This window comes from Catharus ustulatus, chromosome 1 (genome assembly GCF_009819885.2).
Source record: "Catharus ustulatus isolate bCatUst1 chromosome 1, bCatUst1.pri.v2, whole genome shotgun sequence".
Taxonomy (NCBI): domain Eukaryota; kingdom Metazoa; phylum Chordata; class Aves; order Passeriformes; family Turdidae; genus Catharus; species Catharus ustulatus.
The window spans coordinates 87,722,146-87,736,747 of record NC_046221.1 but is presented as its reverse complement, the minus strand read 5'-3'; the positions used below and the strand labels follow the sequence as shown (position 1 = coordinate 87,736,747).

Below are 14,602 nucleotides of genomic sequence, written 5' to 3'. Positions count from 1 at the left end.
GAGAAGAAGACAGCCACTTCTACCATCTGTATTAGTGTACTGTCTAAGTTTCGAATGCTTTTGCGAGGATGGTAGTTGTACACAAGGAACAGGGAACATTCTTCATTTTGCCTGTTCAGATCTTTTGCATTTTATTGAGTACTTACAGGATCACGGAATTATTCTTGAATTATAAAGAAGTGTATATGTGATACTGGTCTTTCCACCTTTGAGACACCAAAACACGGTTGCCTTCAAATACCAAATTCTGAGATCTGCTTTTCTAAGAGGTTTTATGCTGTCTTTCTGGTTTGGCTCTTCATTTTTTTTAAACTCCCTATGCTTATCTCACTATATATGTGTGTGACAGTGAGGGTGGCCAACTCCATAATTTTTGAAGTGACTGCAAGTAAAGCCTTTTCATGTTGCAAAAATTCTCACACCCACCTCTACTAACTCCTTCCCAGCAATTAATTCTGCCAGAATGTTCTCCCCACATAGATTTGTGTTCATCCTTCAATCTTATCACTGCTGCTTTTGAGAGTTTTTCACCCTCTCTCTCCCAAAACAGGGGGTGTGGTTGTAACTTTCCACTTTTCCCTTATGTGTTCCTCCTGCCCCAGAAAGCGCTTCAGGGGAATCAAGAGTGAAAAACAAGCAGTTTTTCTTCCATCCACCCAGCTGAGACGAACAACGGACAGGAAAGCTCAAGTCTCATCTCTTTTAAAAACCTGAGGAATCTAAGAGGTGCAAGTATATGGAGAGGGCTTTGGAGCTGTACATGCTATTGGTTTCTCTGCATTCGTGGAAGACCCATCTTTTTCTGGATAGAAAAATCAGCAATACAGAATTTAGATGTTAAATATAAATTAGTTCACAGTCCATATAGTTCAGTCTATATCATCCTAGTTACCTGCCTTCTCTTCCACCTGATTAATGGTCAGCCCCTCTATTCTATGTCTCTCATTCATGACAATTTACGACCACTTACATTAGTTCCAGTTTTTCACCTTTTGTAGTAGCACAGTAGTCCCAAGTCCCTCTTGCTTCTAACATTACTCCAATAACCAGGAGACACCCTTGGGACATTCAGGCCCATTAGCATCTGTGTTGCTCTGGTCTCTTCCTCCCCTGGGAGCGTTTTGGCAGCCTCTGCGAGTTTAAGGATGTGACAAAGCAACTTACAGACGCTGGAGGGTTAGATCATAGAGGGCAGAGACAAACTTAACCTGTGGGAAGGGCCATTCGGGGAAGCTGGGGATGCAGAACTGCCTGTAAATGCTGTGCATGACAGATATGTAACTTTATTGTGTTAGATGCCCAGCATCTTTCCAGTTCCTGCTTTGATAGGAATTAACCAAATCCTTCGGAGCATGGTAAACTGGGGAAAATATTCGTTATGATTCTTTCTAACTTGAATGCTCGTTTTGACAAAAATCGAGGTATGATTTCTAAAAAGGGGATTCCGCCTCCGGAAAAGGCACCCAGTGACACAGTCCTGCAAGAGCCCTCCGCCCGTGGGAGTAATCTCAAAGCGATCTCCGAAGGTCTGTGCCTCCGGCGCCGGGAGGTGCTGCGCACGGCCCGGGGCAGGCAGCGGGGGCCGGGCAGGGCCGGGCAGGGCCGGCGGCGGGCCGGGAGCGGCACACGCCGCGCCCTGCGCCCCACGGCCCCGTCGGGAGCGGCACCTGCGGCGGCACCGCGCCCCCAAGGGCGCCCAGGGCTGCCGGCCCCGCGCAGGGGCAGGCGGTCCGACCCCGGGGGCATCTCCTGACGCTGGTGCGGAGGGGCGAGAGGCAGGGGCTGCTTTCACGGTGGCCCGCCGAGGCACCTCCCGCTGTCGCCGCTGCCGCCGCCCTGGGGCGCTTACTCTGGGCGGGCGCCCGCTGCCCTCCCCGGCGAGGAGGAGCGCGGCGGCCGCCCCCGCCTCCGGGGGAGCCGGGCAAGGCATGTGCGTGCGGGGTGGCGCCTTCCGGAGGCGCAGCCAGCCCCGGGCGGGCTGCGCGGCGGCCGCGGCATCCCGGCGCTCCGTGCCCATGCCGCCGCCGCGGCTCCTCCTCTCCGCCTCCCGCGCGGGAGCGCGCCCCGCTCCACTCCCCGGCTGCCTCCTGCGGCAGCGGCGGCGGCGGCTCTGAGGGAGTTGCGCGGGCTCTGCCCGATGTGGCAAGAAGCGATGATGATGAGGAGGAGACGCCGCTACCTGCTGGAGCGGGCAGAGCAGGCGGGCGGCGGCTGCGGGGCGAGCGGAGAACAGTCCCGCTCCCGGGACTGGCTCTACGAGTCCTACTACTGCATGAGCCAGCAGCACCCGCTCATCGTCTTCCTGCTCCTCATCGTGATGGGCGCCTGCCTTGCTCTGATCGCGGTCTTCTTCGCCTCCGGGCTGGTAAGAAACACCCTCCCTGTCCGGGACCCGCGTTATCCCCGGGCTCCCGGGCATCCCCGCCGCCGCCCGGCATCCCCTCTCCCGCCGCCCCGCTGGCATCGCCCGGCCGAGCCGAGCCGGACGGGACGGGACGGGACGGGACGGGCGGCGAGAGCCGGGGCTGCAGCTCCTGCGGCGGAAAGTTGGTGGCGAGAGGCGCCGAGGTGGCGGCGGGGGCCGGGGAACCCCCGCCCGAACTTTGGTGCCCGGGATTTGGAGGCGACGCTGGAGCAGCGGCCGCACGGCTGATGGAGCGAAAACTGAGTCAACAAGCGCATCGAGTTTAATTCACTTAATTCCTTGGCTCCGCTCGCTTCCAACTGGCGGCTTGGCCGTGCTGGCCTTTGTAGTGGCAGGGTTTGAATCGCCGCACAAAAATGCAGTCGGTACCTGTATCTGAAGTAATATTTTTAGTGCAAGTAAGCAGGGGCCGTGCCCTTCCTTGTGCTAGCCCCCTCTCTCCCCCATTACATCATTTTCTAGCATTTGACCCATTTTCTCAAGAAAGCTTTTGGGACAGCACAGCCTTCGTTTTTAAGGAAGGTGAAGTTTGGTTGATCGAGTGTCTTTTCTGCGTGCTCAGTGTCGGGTTTCCAGGCTTTGGGAAGCAAAATGTGTCACAGCAGCAGGTGACTGTCGGTATCAGTTTATCTCCCCTGAAGTGGGTGGCGTTTTTGCCCTTGCGAAGGAAAAGCTGCAGAGGGCAGTAAAATTCTTGGTCCTTTACAGAGTTTTCCTGCTACCGCTGGTTAGAGATAGGCTGTTGGCATTACTGTATACTTCTGAAGTGAATGGGTATTTGAGTGGTCTCAGATTCTCCCTCCCCCATTTTTTAATTTTTTTTTTAAATAAAGAATCTTTTTATGGGCTTCTGGAAAGCTGAATGTTTATTGAATAGAGCTAGTTATCTCTAAAGGCAAGGATGAGCAGGTCGGTATAATCTAATGGATTCTCCTAGAGACACTGCAGCAAGTGTTTGCTTGTACAGAGAATTCTGCTTTCTTACTTGACCAAACTTTTGTCTTAAAACCTGCAGGAACTGCCTGCAGGATTAGCTAAGCTTTGAGTGAATTGGTGATTTATTTCCTTTTGGTGTTGGTATTAGTTGTATTTTAAGCTTTTTGTTCAGCCACTCCTACTAAATAGGAAACAGTTGTAAAAGTGAGGCCAGTAATGGTGATGCTTCAAAACTCCGCTGTTTAATGTCCAAGGGTTTAAATTCTGGAGCTCTGTGTGCAAAATACAGGTTTGACCGCTTATATCATTCTAGCGTGTTGATGTGGACGCTTGTCCATCAGGGCTGAAGGGACTGTTGGAAGGTGGAATTGGAAGTCTGTCGGGCAGAGTTAACTGTGGAGATGTGCACTGTACTTGCCCACAGTTAAGGCGGCAGAATTTGGGATTGACAGTGTTTAGCACTGCATTTTGTACATCTCAGTCGTGGTATGGTCCCCAGCTTGTTTACGAGTGGCATGTGCTTGTTTTGTACATTTCATCTCTTGAGGTAAATGATTGTGGTAATGAAGGTGGCAAAAAACTGGACCTAGATGGAAGGACTGCTGAAAGTTACAGGAACAAAACTGTGAGCTGGCTGAATCTTGCCAGGCGTTAGTTCTTCAGAAAGAGTGAAGTTAATACTTCAGTCTGCATTTGGAATTCCAGACATACCGGAAGAGAAAAAAAAAAGGGGCTTTTAAAACCTTTTTCCTGAGCCTTTATCTTCCTGTAGCTAGCAACTGGATGGGTGAGTGGAGAAAGAGGTGGGGCTCATCCAAGTTTCCAGTCGACAGATAAAAGTAACTTCAGGCAGAGAGAAAGCTTGCCTATACGGACTTCCAGCCACAGGATGCTGGACAAAATCCTTTGGAGCCCTGCCCAGAATTTCACCTAAAAGCACTTTATTATAGTCTAGTTTCTGATTGCATTTATGATTAAAATATTGCTGAAGGTTTAGATCTGTTTCTCCTGCATCAAAATAAAGGGAGATAATAATAATAATAATAATAATAATAATAATAATAATAATAAATTTTATAGAGCTGTGGCAATTTTAGTCATTTTTTTTGTCCCTGATGTTATAAAAGAGTCATGTAGTTAGGAGTGTCTGAGCCACAAAAGCTAGTACCAATATCTTTATCTTTCATTTTGCACAACTTGTACATGTGTGATTGTTTTGACAGAAGACCTAATTTTGTAGAAAAGGCCCAGTGGAAATGAAGTGGGACAGTTCTATGCAGATCTGTGCTATGTATCTCAAGTTAAAGCAAATATTTCTTAATAGTTGTTTCCTTTAGATTTTGTATAAAGCAGTTAGGATTTCACTGAAAATTACTTCAGCCTGTGTGGAGACAAAACTCCAAAATGACTCGCTATAACGCTCTATTTGGATTTCTTGCTTGTGCTTCATAGAACAGCTTAGAACGTGCAATGTGGGATTGGACATCTTAAGGATGGATATTCATGAAGCGTGAGCCATTTTTATGTTCTAGGCTGTCTTAAATTTGGGAACCAGTGGAAGGGAGAGGAGTTTTTCCTTCTATGTTCATGTTTTAATTGGCTCTTAAAATATATCACTGTGATGTCTGAGTTGCCCTTTTTTGTGTTTTTTCATGTGGCAAAGTATTCTTAAGTGTTCCCAAACACAGCCAGCCACACAGGGATGTATTTTACTTACTCAGCTCTTTCAACCTGTCAGAATACAAGCTATAGCCTTCCTGATTTCAGATGAAAAATTTATGAAAGCTGTTGCAAAATTACAGTAAACAAGATTACTTACAAAGTGTGCCTGGAAATCTGATTACTTTTCTTTCAGACAACGTACTGCTATTATTACTGAGAGAGGTTTCTTGGGAGATTTTGCTTTTGTTTCAGAGAACTATTGTGATTTTGACCTTTGGAATTAAGCACTCTATCTCCTCAAACACTAGATATAAAAATTCTAGAGTTGGCTTGAATGATGACCATTCACAGCTTGTAGTTTTAAATAATGTAGTGATAGTATCAACCTTTGAATTTCCTGTGTCAGAGTAGCCTCTGTATTTCTTTACCTGGTGTGAACTGCAGACTGGCAAAATGAGATCAGTCATCCATGTTTAGCTTGCTTCTTTAATCGATAGAGAGTAAATTATCTTCCCAAACCTGCGAAAGCCTTTCAGGACTTAAAAATGCCAGAGGTCAGCTTCATTTTCTCTGTGTTATTTTGTTCTTTCAATGTAATGTGTATGAAAAACTCATTATTCATCCATCCCTCCCTTTTTAGCACTAAAAGCTTATGGCCATTTTTAGTGGAATCTAGAACAGTTTTGTCTCTGACAGGGGCATATCTCTTATAGCTACAATTTTCAGGAGATTAAAAAAAAAACCATTTAAAAATTCCTAGTGTAAAATATGACTGTACTTGAAAAATCTGAAATTGTAATTAATTTCTTACATGATTTAACAAAAACTCTGAAGACAGGGGTGATGCCCAAATTGTACAATTTATTGGAAACCCGTAACTTTCCTTTATCCATGCATTTTTCTAGACTTAAAGAGTGCCTAGTCCACAGACACAGGCATTAACAAGAACCTACACTTCAGGGATATGAAAATCTTTTAGCGCTTGTGTTGTAAGTGGGAGAAGATCTAAAGCTGTTGGAATCTTCTTTTTCTGTTCCTTTTCCAAAAACTTATGGTTCACTAGTCTGCTACCAGATACATGTTTTCTTTTAGTGTGGCCTGTTCCCCTTGCTCCCCTGTAAGCCTGGTATTTGGTGTTAATATTAGTTGCAGCTCTTATCTCACAAATTCTTGCTGCCATGTGTGATCTTGTAAAGCTCTTAAGATGTGGTTGCTGGTGTGTAGGCTCTGGTGTGTTGGTGTGTGTTTCTTGAGGGTGTCCTCAGCCAGCTGGAGCATGTGTTGAGCAAAAAGTGCTTCTGCAACGTGGCATAGTGTTGCCTTCCCTCTTCCAAAGTACTCTGAGATTGTGCTGGCTCAGCCACCTAAGGACTGTCTGTGGAGCAGAGGTATTAGCTGCACCCTCAACCACTCGTTTGAAATTCTTGAAAAGCTCAGGATCGTGCTGGTAGGCTCAGTTTAGAATTCTGAACCTTTTTGTGGAGTTATAAATTCAAGAAATTAAAGGTTGGCTCCACATCTGTTTTACTGACATACCCAAATACCTTCTGTAGCAAAAAGGGGAGTAGTCAATGGTTCTTAAAGAAGGAATAAAATTAACTTGGTGGGTGTACCTGCAGCATGGCAGATGTACATTCTGCAGGAGTTGGTTTTCTGGCATCAGACTGTCTGAACTTACCGTCAGCTGATCCTACATGGAAGAAGTAGCTGCCTCATTCTGAAGGAGTACATGGAAACTTTCTGGCTGCCAGCCTGATTCCTGCACAAGGAGAAGATCAGGAGAACCCTGTAAGCCTCTTGGGGCTTGAACTGAGTTGTGCCATTTCTTCCCTCTAATTGGTGTTATTCCTGAAATAAATTCTTGCTGTTTCTGGTAAAAGTGGCCATCAGCCAAGCCCATCCAGATTTCCATGATCAGAATCTCATCCTGAAATGAAGGGGGAAAAGTCTTCCTAGTCCATGTGGAAAAAATAGTTTTAGCAGGCATGTTTCATCATTCCTTAAAAGTATCTGATGCGTACCACATGTTCTCATCTCATCAGTCTGCCTCTGAAAAATTCATCCATCCACACTGAAAGGTCGCCATACTGACGACGTGATTTTGTATGTGTGTTCTTGAGATGCTCTGTTATAACCTAATTGCATGGAATAATACAGCCATACGAAAAGACCATTTATGCTCTCAATTTCAGGATATCTTTTGAGATCAACCCTGTGTGTAATTTACAGCTTTTTTTAGTTTAAGAGCACCAACTGTTTTCCCAAAGTTCAAGAATACCCAAGGTCTGAAAACGTTCCTTGGAATCCTTGCAGACTGAAAGTAAGCCAAAGCATCTGTTATAGTGTTTTCAAACTCTGATATATCCATTCCTCCAAGAAGACAGCTAAATCACAGCAAAGATAATGAAGTAAGAAAATCCTCACTAATTGAAGGACAAGCAGCGTTTTTTTTTTTTGCACTCTTGTATCTATGGTTGTTGTGCTCTGGAGGTACCTTACCTCTCCTTAAACTCTTTCTGCCATACTATTGGTACTGCCAACATGAGAAGGAGTACAATAAACATCTGTGTATTTACAATGCCATTTCTTTCCACAATTCCAGTTATAATTGACTGTACAGTTCTGCTTTCAAGTCCCCTATTAAAATGTTCCATGAGGAAATCCCATGTTTCTAATTCATTTTTTCTTGTCTCTAGACACCATATAGCAATATATTCTTCTAGCTATAGTTGCTGGTTGCTTGATATGGTCTTAAGATATTGCTGTCTCTGCCAGATGTTCCTTCTGATGTTCTCTGAGAGTGACTTTTTAAAGGTGATATTACCTCTTTAGTCAGGCTCCCGCCTGGAGCAGGAATTGCCTGCATTTCTGTCTGGTTTCAGTCCTCAGTTCTACATCAGTCTGGGCTGCTACTTCTTTCATTCGCTAATGACACATCTGTGGTTACTTTTATTGCTGCTAAGAGCTTGTCTCATTTGCCAGTCCCTAACAAGCCTGGAAGCAGAGCCATCAAGTTAATGAGGTGCTGGTGGCAACCTCATTTTGCATGCCTCTGTTTCATCTTTCATATTGAACAACCTAAATCCTGAATAGGAATTGGATAAGATTATGGGTATGGCAGTATTAGAAAAATGCTTAGCCTTTAATTGTAATCTTAATAAATTAAAGTTTTATGAATACCTTGGCAATAGAAAACTTATTTAATGCCACAAACTGTGACTCAAAATGGCAGATCCACAACTTCTAATCATTACTGCAACTGACAGAAATGATAAATAAGAGTGATTGGAGCTGTTGTTTATTGATGTGCAGTGGGAATAAGACAGATGATGGATTGACCTCCCATTGTCTACTGTCTTTATCACCCTCAAGCCAGGTATATGGATTCACAAATCCTGTACTGGCAACTTCATAGTGGATCTGCTATGGACCTGTGAATACCTGCCTGCTTATCTTCCTTAAATTTTTATAAATTAGTTTCAAGTTTCTTGTTCTGTACAGATATATCCAAACTATTTGTGGGGATCTTAAAACTCCTACAAAATGGTGAATATGTTTCTTTGATCCTTCAAGAGGTCTTCTAGATTAAGGACCTTAGCCAGAGGTCACAGTTGCTGTATTTACACTGTGATTAAGAAAACTTCTTGTTATAACAGTAGTGGTCACTGGAGTCTTCCAGGCTGCTCCATGCATGACTCCAAACTGATGGACACTTCACACAGATAGATGTGATCTGTAAATCTCCTGAGCAGCTGGATATGCTGGCATCATGGGAACAAAGTGCAGCTGAACACCTTAGTGTTTCTGTGCCTACCTCCCCAGTCACAGCTGAACTGTGATCCCAAATAATTATGTGCTGCCATAGTAACTTCTGCATATTTTAAAAATAATCAAATCAGATCAAACTATATTGATCTGTGAGGATGAGAAAATGCCAACAGATTAAACTTCTGTTTTGGGGGATCTGGATCCAAAAATAAGTGACTTGGCACAGTTCTGCCCTTTTTTCCATGACTTTTTTTTTTTTGTCTTTGAGCATCAAACCTGATTAAAAAACCTAAAACTCAAAACACCTCCATGCATTTTTTTCTCCATGTCTTTTCTTTTTATATCTTGAATAAGCAACCTTCAGACACTGAAGCTTATTCAGGTGATGCTGAAAATTGAAGGGACTAGTGCACCATCTGTAGGGAGGAGTGTGTGGCTGTGTCTACATTTACTCTCCCAGTTGTCTGTTTTACCAACCTGTATAGAAACTTTATCTCTTCTCTAAACAGAACTCTTGTTCTTAGTGGTGCATATGCAATATAAGAGCCCCTTGCTCTTTCTGGTGTGACTCTGTACCAGGCTTGTGTCTAGGTGAGGCAGAGGAAATGACCACAAATGATGATGATGTATTAGTCTGATCATTCTCTTCTTTCACTGTGCATGATTCTAGTTTTGAAGGGTTTCATACTTGGAAGGTGTGCTCCAGGAGCAATGGCTTCTGGTCGCATACACCAGAGAAGAGCTGGGATGAGAAGTGCTCTGGCCCACCTATCTGTTTCCCAAATAGCTTCTCAGAGCTGCTCATTAAGGTTTGCAAAAGTACTTAGAACTTACAGTAATTTCACCATTACAAGCCGCACCGATTATAAGCCGCACTTTCCGAGGTGTCAGCAACGTTTCGTTTTTCCTCCGTAAATAAGCCGCACCGGATTGTAAGCTGCACTTTCGTTCACAGCGAGGATCCGTGTGCAACTTTCACAAAGTTACCAAATAGTAACAGAATCGTGGGATCACGGGGTTTACTGACTTGGCGCTGCTCGGGGCGGCTGCCAGGAAGCGGTCCCAGCCCCGCTCGCCACTGCCGCCGAGAGGAGTGGTGTGCCCGCCAGTGTCGCTGGGAAGTGGGAGAGGGGCGTCCCTGGCTGCTGCCGCCGGGAGGAGGGAGAGGGGCGTCCCTGGCTGCTACCTCCAAGAAGAGGGAGAGGGACTTGCCCAGCCAGTGCCGCCAGGAAGAGGGAGAGGGGCGTCCCTGACTGCTACCGCTGGGAGGAGGGAGAGGGGCGTGCCCAGCCGGTGCCACCAGGAGGAGGGAGAGGGACGTTCCTGGCCGGTGCTGCCAGGAAGAGGGAGAGGGGCGTCCCTGGCTGCTGCCACCAGAAGGAGGGAGAGGGGCTTACCTGGCCGGTGCCGCCGCCGCCGCACCCCCCGGGGCCGAACAGTGCTGCCGTTGCACCACCACTGCCCCACCGCCGCCCGAGGCCAGGCAGGCTCCGCCTTGGCTTGGGGCTGTTGCTGGCTCAGACTTCCTGGTTGGGAAATTTCCAAAATTTTTTCACATATAAGCCGCTCCTGAGTGTAAGCCGCACTTCTGATTTGGGAGCAAAATTTTAGACAAAATGGTGCGGCTTATAATCGTGAAATTACTGTTTTTCAACTTGCATCCTCACAGCTGATCTGTGTGCTTGGGACCTTTCAAAGAGCCTAAATGCTATGGCTGGCATAGTGGATCTGCTCACTGACTGGATAAATGGGATTGTTGTCCTTCAATTCCAGGTAAAATTTCAATATCCCATTCTTCAGTTTGCTAGTACTTTGGTCAGTCTGGCAGGGAAATCCTAGGAAGACTTGATTCTCCCCAACTCCTTTTCCAGCAAGACTATTTTCAGGCTGAGGACTTGGAATTGTTACTTCCTCTGAGAGAAGGAAAACAGATGCTCTTTGAACTTGGCTCAGCACCTGCTTGCTAGTGCTCCTGTTCCTATAGAATTGTTTCAGTTGGAAAGGACTCTTAAGATCATCAAATCCATTCATTTATCCAGCACTGCCAGGTCCACCATTAAGCTATATCCCTAAGTGACACATCCACATGTGTTTTAAATATCTCCAGCAATTGTGACTTCAGCACTTCCCTGGGTAGCCTGTTCACCCTTTTGATGAAGAGATTTTTCCTAATACGCAATCTGAACCTCCCCTGGTGCAATTTGAGGCCATTTTCTCTTTTCCTATTGTTTGTTATTGGTTGAAAGACACCCACCTTGCTATGTCTTTCAGGTATTTGTAGAAAGTGTTAATGGCCCCACTGAACAACTTTTTCTCCAGGCTAGACAACCCTAGTTCCTTCAGCTGCTCCTCATAAGTCACTTCAGTTGCTTCATGTACCTTGGCAGGCGGGTGGATTCTCTTTCTTTGATGCAGGTATTGATGGTCCTTTGCAGCAGCACAGTGGACTTGGAACTGTCTAGTCTGGTCAAAACCTAGGACGTGGTAGGGGAGGTTGTCCAGACCAGTGGCTTATTCTGTAAACCCCACTGGGGATCCCCACCCAGATAACTCATACCAGAAAATGGCCATAGACTCTTGCTGGGGCTTGTTCTCTGTACCAGTGAGTTTTTAAACCTGGCTTGATAGGTATTGGGATTTTATAAAGTTGCTTCAAGTGATGTGACATCTGTTTAACAACAAAACAATTTACCAGATTAGTTTTGCTTTCTTTGATTTTTATTATTTTCTTACCTGTGCTTTAATGAAATAGGGTAACAGTACTTAGGAAAAAGCCTTCAACTAACACAAAAAAGCCTGCCTGTATTTGCAGAATCAGTTTTGCTCTATTTCCTAGGATTAAGTTTGAAGTTTTACTCCTGAGATGTTATTTGGCAGTTATATTTTGAATGTAAGTTAACATATTTGTAACCTTCAATTGAAATTTTACCATAATAGAAATAATAACCATTGCAGAATATGGTCCTACTCATGGAGTAAAATATGAAATAAGAAATCTCTTAGTTTTGAAGTCAGTTAAACTGAGCCACATATGAGAGTGGAAAGTATCCTTAGGGGAGTAAACCTGAAGAACGTTGTTGCGATAGTAATAAAGATGTTTAGTATGTAATTGCACAACCTTAGGAAACATTTGAAAAGTAATTACAAAATGACAGTAGTGCCTTTCAATATTAAATCTATTTTTCATGCTACCCTATTATGCCAGTTCGTTAAATCTCTGGAATATTCTTGCAAAATGTGTTTTTAAAAGACCCATTAGAGAGAGAAGCCTAAGTGTACCTTTTTCTTCATTAAACAGACCCTTAAAATGAGCAGTTTCCTTATGTGCTGATGCTCATGTGCTCCCTGGTTCAAATTTTGTCATTCTTAGTTTTAAGTGAGTTGCATCTTGACACTTTTTGTTGATTACAGCCAGATTTTCAAGTTATTATGTCAGGAGGAAAATGGTGAGGGAAAGTCACCTTTTAGCTTCGATTTAAAAGTGACAGCCAAAATATGTAACTGTCAGTATTAAATAGCTCAGAGAGTCAAATGAGTACTTCTGACTTCTGCAAATCTAAATGAGTATTTCAGACTTCCACAAATCTATATGGGTACAAGAAAGCCCATAATTTCACCTTTAATACATGTTACAGGGCAGTTAGTCTGAAAAACTTCTTTCTGCCTTGTGAAGTACTGTATTATCCATAATGTTTAGCTAATGGAGCTTTTTCAGTGACATGTTTTGAATGTATTTAACTACAAAATATACATTCTTCCTAAATGTTTTACTCAGTTTATCTTCCGTGTGTTGTGATTGGTATAAATAGTAGTTGCATTTATTAGAGAGTTTCTTTGAAAGTGTTTCTATAATATGAGGAAGGATTTTGAGAATATCTAAAAAAGAAACGAAACTGAATTATTAACCCAACTTTTTTGAGAGGAAGTCAGAACCAATGCATGTAGACTAAAGTACACAAGAAAGATATTTCAATCACTATATTTATATTAAAAATTAATTAATTATGTGAGTAGGTTCTAATTACCTCTGGAGCCTGAAATAATTAGTTTAATCAAAGTACAGATTTTTGCTCACTTTTCTGCTTGTTGTATCCCCCTTCTTCTGAAGGGGACACTTCAGAGAGCAGAATGTAATTAATGGTCCTTGCTCTCTGGGACATGGTTTATCTTCTGTGGCTGCCAACTACTGCCATTGAGTAGGACAATTTTAGAAGTGCACCCAGCTGACTGCTGTAGCTGCTAGTAATTGTGCTTGGCCATCCTGTTTTTCTGATGCTGTTACATGTTTCAAAGTAAAGCTTTTGATAATTGCCAGCCTAAGAGAAGGCTGAGATGCTGCCGGATGACCAAAAGGCATGGCAGTCCTGTTCCTATTCCCAGACCCTGTTTCTGTTCCCTCTGAACCCTTTGTTATTAAATACATAGTTGTATGCACTGACAGATTTTATCTGACATGTTAACAAGAGGAGAGGACACAAATCGATGGAAAATAAACCGAGAGAGAGAAAACTGCTGGTATGGCAAATGAGGATGTATAAAAAACCCCACTCCCTGTTTAGATTGAGTATGTGGTGCTTGCACAGGGTATATTTTTGAATATAAAATATACAGGTCCAAACATCCCAGTTCTACTAATTATGTTGTTGGCAGGGATTGTTCTCTATTCCATGTTTCAGGTTTGTTCTCTATTCCATGGTGTATGATACAGTAGGAATGGTCAGGAGCTGATGGGGTTCTGGCTACACCTTTGCATGCAGATAGCTCCAGTGGAGGTTGCTCCTTTTGGCCTGAGATGGACACTGCCTGTAAGCGTCAAAAGAGCTGGATTAAAGGACAGTTGTGCTCACTCCATGCAGAGAAGGGAAACCTTAAAACCAAGTGTTACTGGTTCAGAATCTAACCACTGTATTGCAGCTTTGCCTACTCTTGAAAACTCTCTTTTCTTCCTTTGCATTCATTTGGAAATTGTGATTGAACCAGAATTATGGTGTTCATTATGCATTGAAGTGGAATTGTGATGTTCTTCTTCATTCTGTTTTCCTCTGTTCTGCATTTTGGGTTGATTTTGACTGCTGGTGTACCTAAGTGATGTTTTCATGGGTCTATGATAAACACCAAATATCTCTAAGTATTAGTAGCCAGCTAAGAGATTGTCTTGTGTATAAAGTTAGGATTTCTGCGTCTGAGGTGCATCTCTGCACACATGATCGGATATTCATCTGCCATTTTCTTGTTCCCTAGTGACTCTTATGAGATCCTTTTGTGTTTCTTCGTAGCTGACCCTCATCTTTGCTGGATTGCTGTTCAACCGTTTTCCAAACTGTTTATGGATATTTTGAATGTATACCCTAGGATTCCTGAGGACTTTGATACCTTTGTTTTTAACAATTTTTCCTAGGGGAGATGCCAGATGTGCTGGTACTTCCCTTAGTCTTTGAGAGGGATCCCAGGAGAGACTGGCATTACATCACATGTCTTTGGATACTGTAGAACTTTTGGGTGCAGGTTACATGCTACTACTGTTTTAGCTCTTTCTTCTTTAAGTCTTATTTTCCCTTTCTGGTGAACCCTGACTGCTTGTGGTGATTTTTTTCTCCCCCCATATTTCATGTTTCTGCTTTTGTCTGTAATGCCTTACACTAATGCTCCAATTTGAGACAGCCTTTCTGATTTATTTCCCATGTATAGATTATTTTGGAGTGAGCATTATCCCACACTGAATATAGATTAAAAAAAACCAAACAAAATAACCAAAACCCTTTCTGCTACAGTCTGTTCTTCTCTAGTTGTTCTTTTTAATACCTGCATCAT

At 43.8% G+C, this 14,602-nt stretch overlaps 1 protein-coding gene across 1 annotated transcript in view; it reads left to right on the top strand.

Moving 5' to 3' along the window:
* The first annotated feature begins 2,043 nt into the window (after positions 1–2,043).
* Positions 2,044–14,602, top strand: part of ADCY2 (adenylate cyclase 2) — a 211,986-nt gene continuing 199,427 nt past the window's right edge. The window contains exon 1 of the mRNA XM_033054038.2: positions 2,044–2,365. Within this exon, the coding sequence (XP_032909929.1) occupies positions 2,138–2,365 (228 nt within the window). The 5' untranslated portion in view covers positions 2,044–2,137. The remainder of the gene's footprint in view (positions 2,366–14,602) is intronic.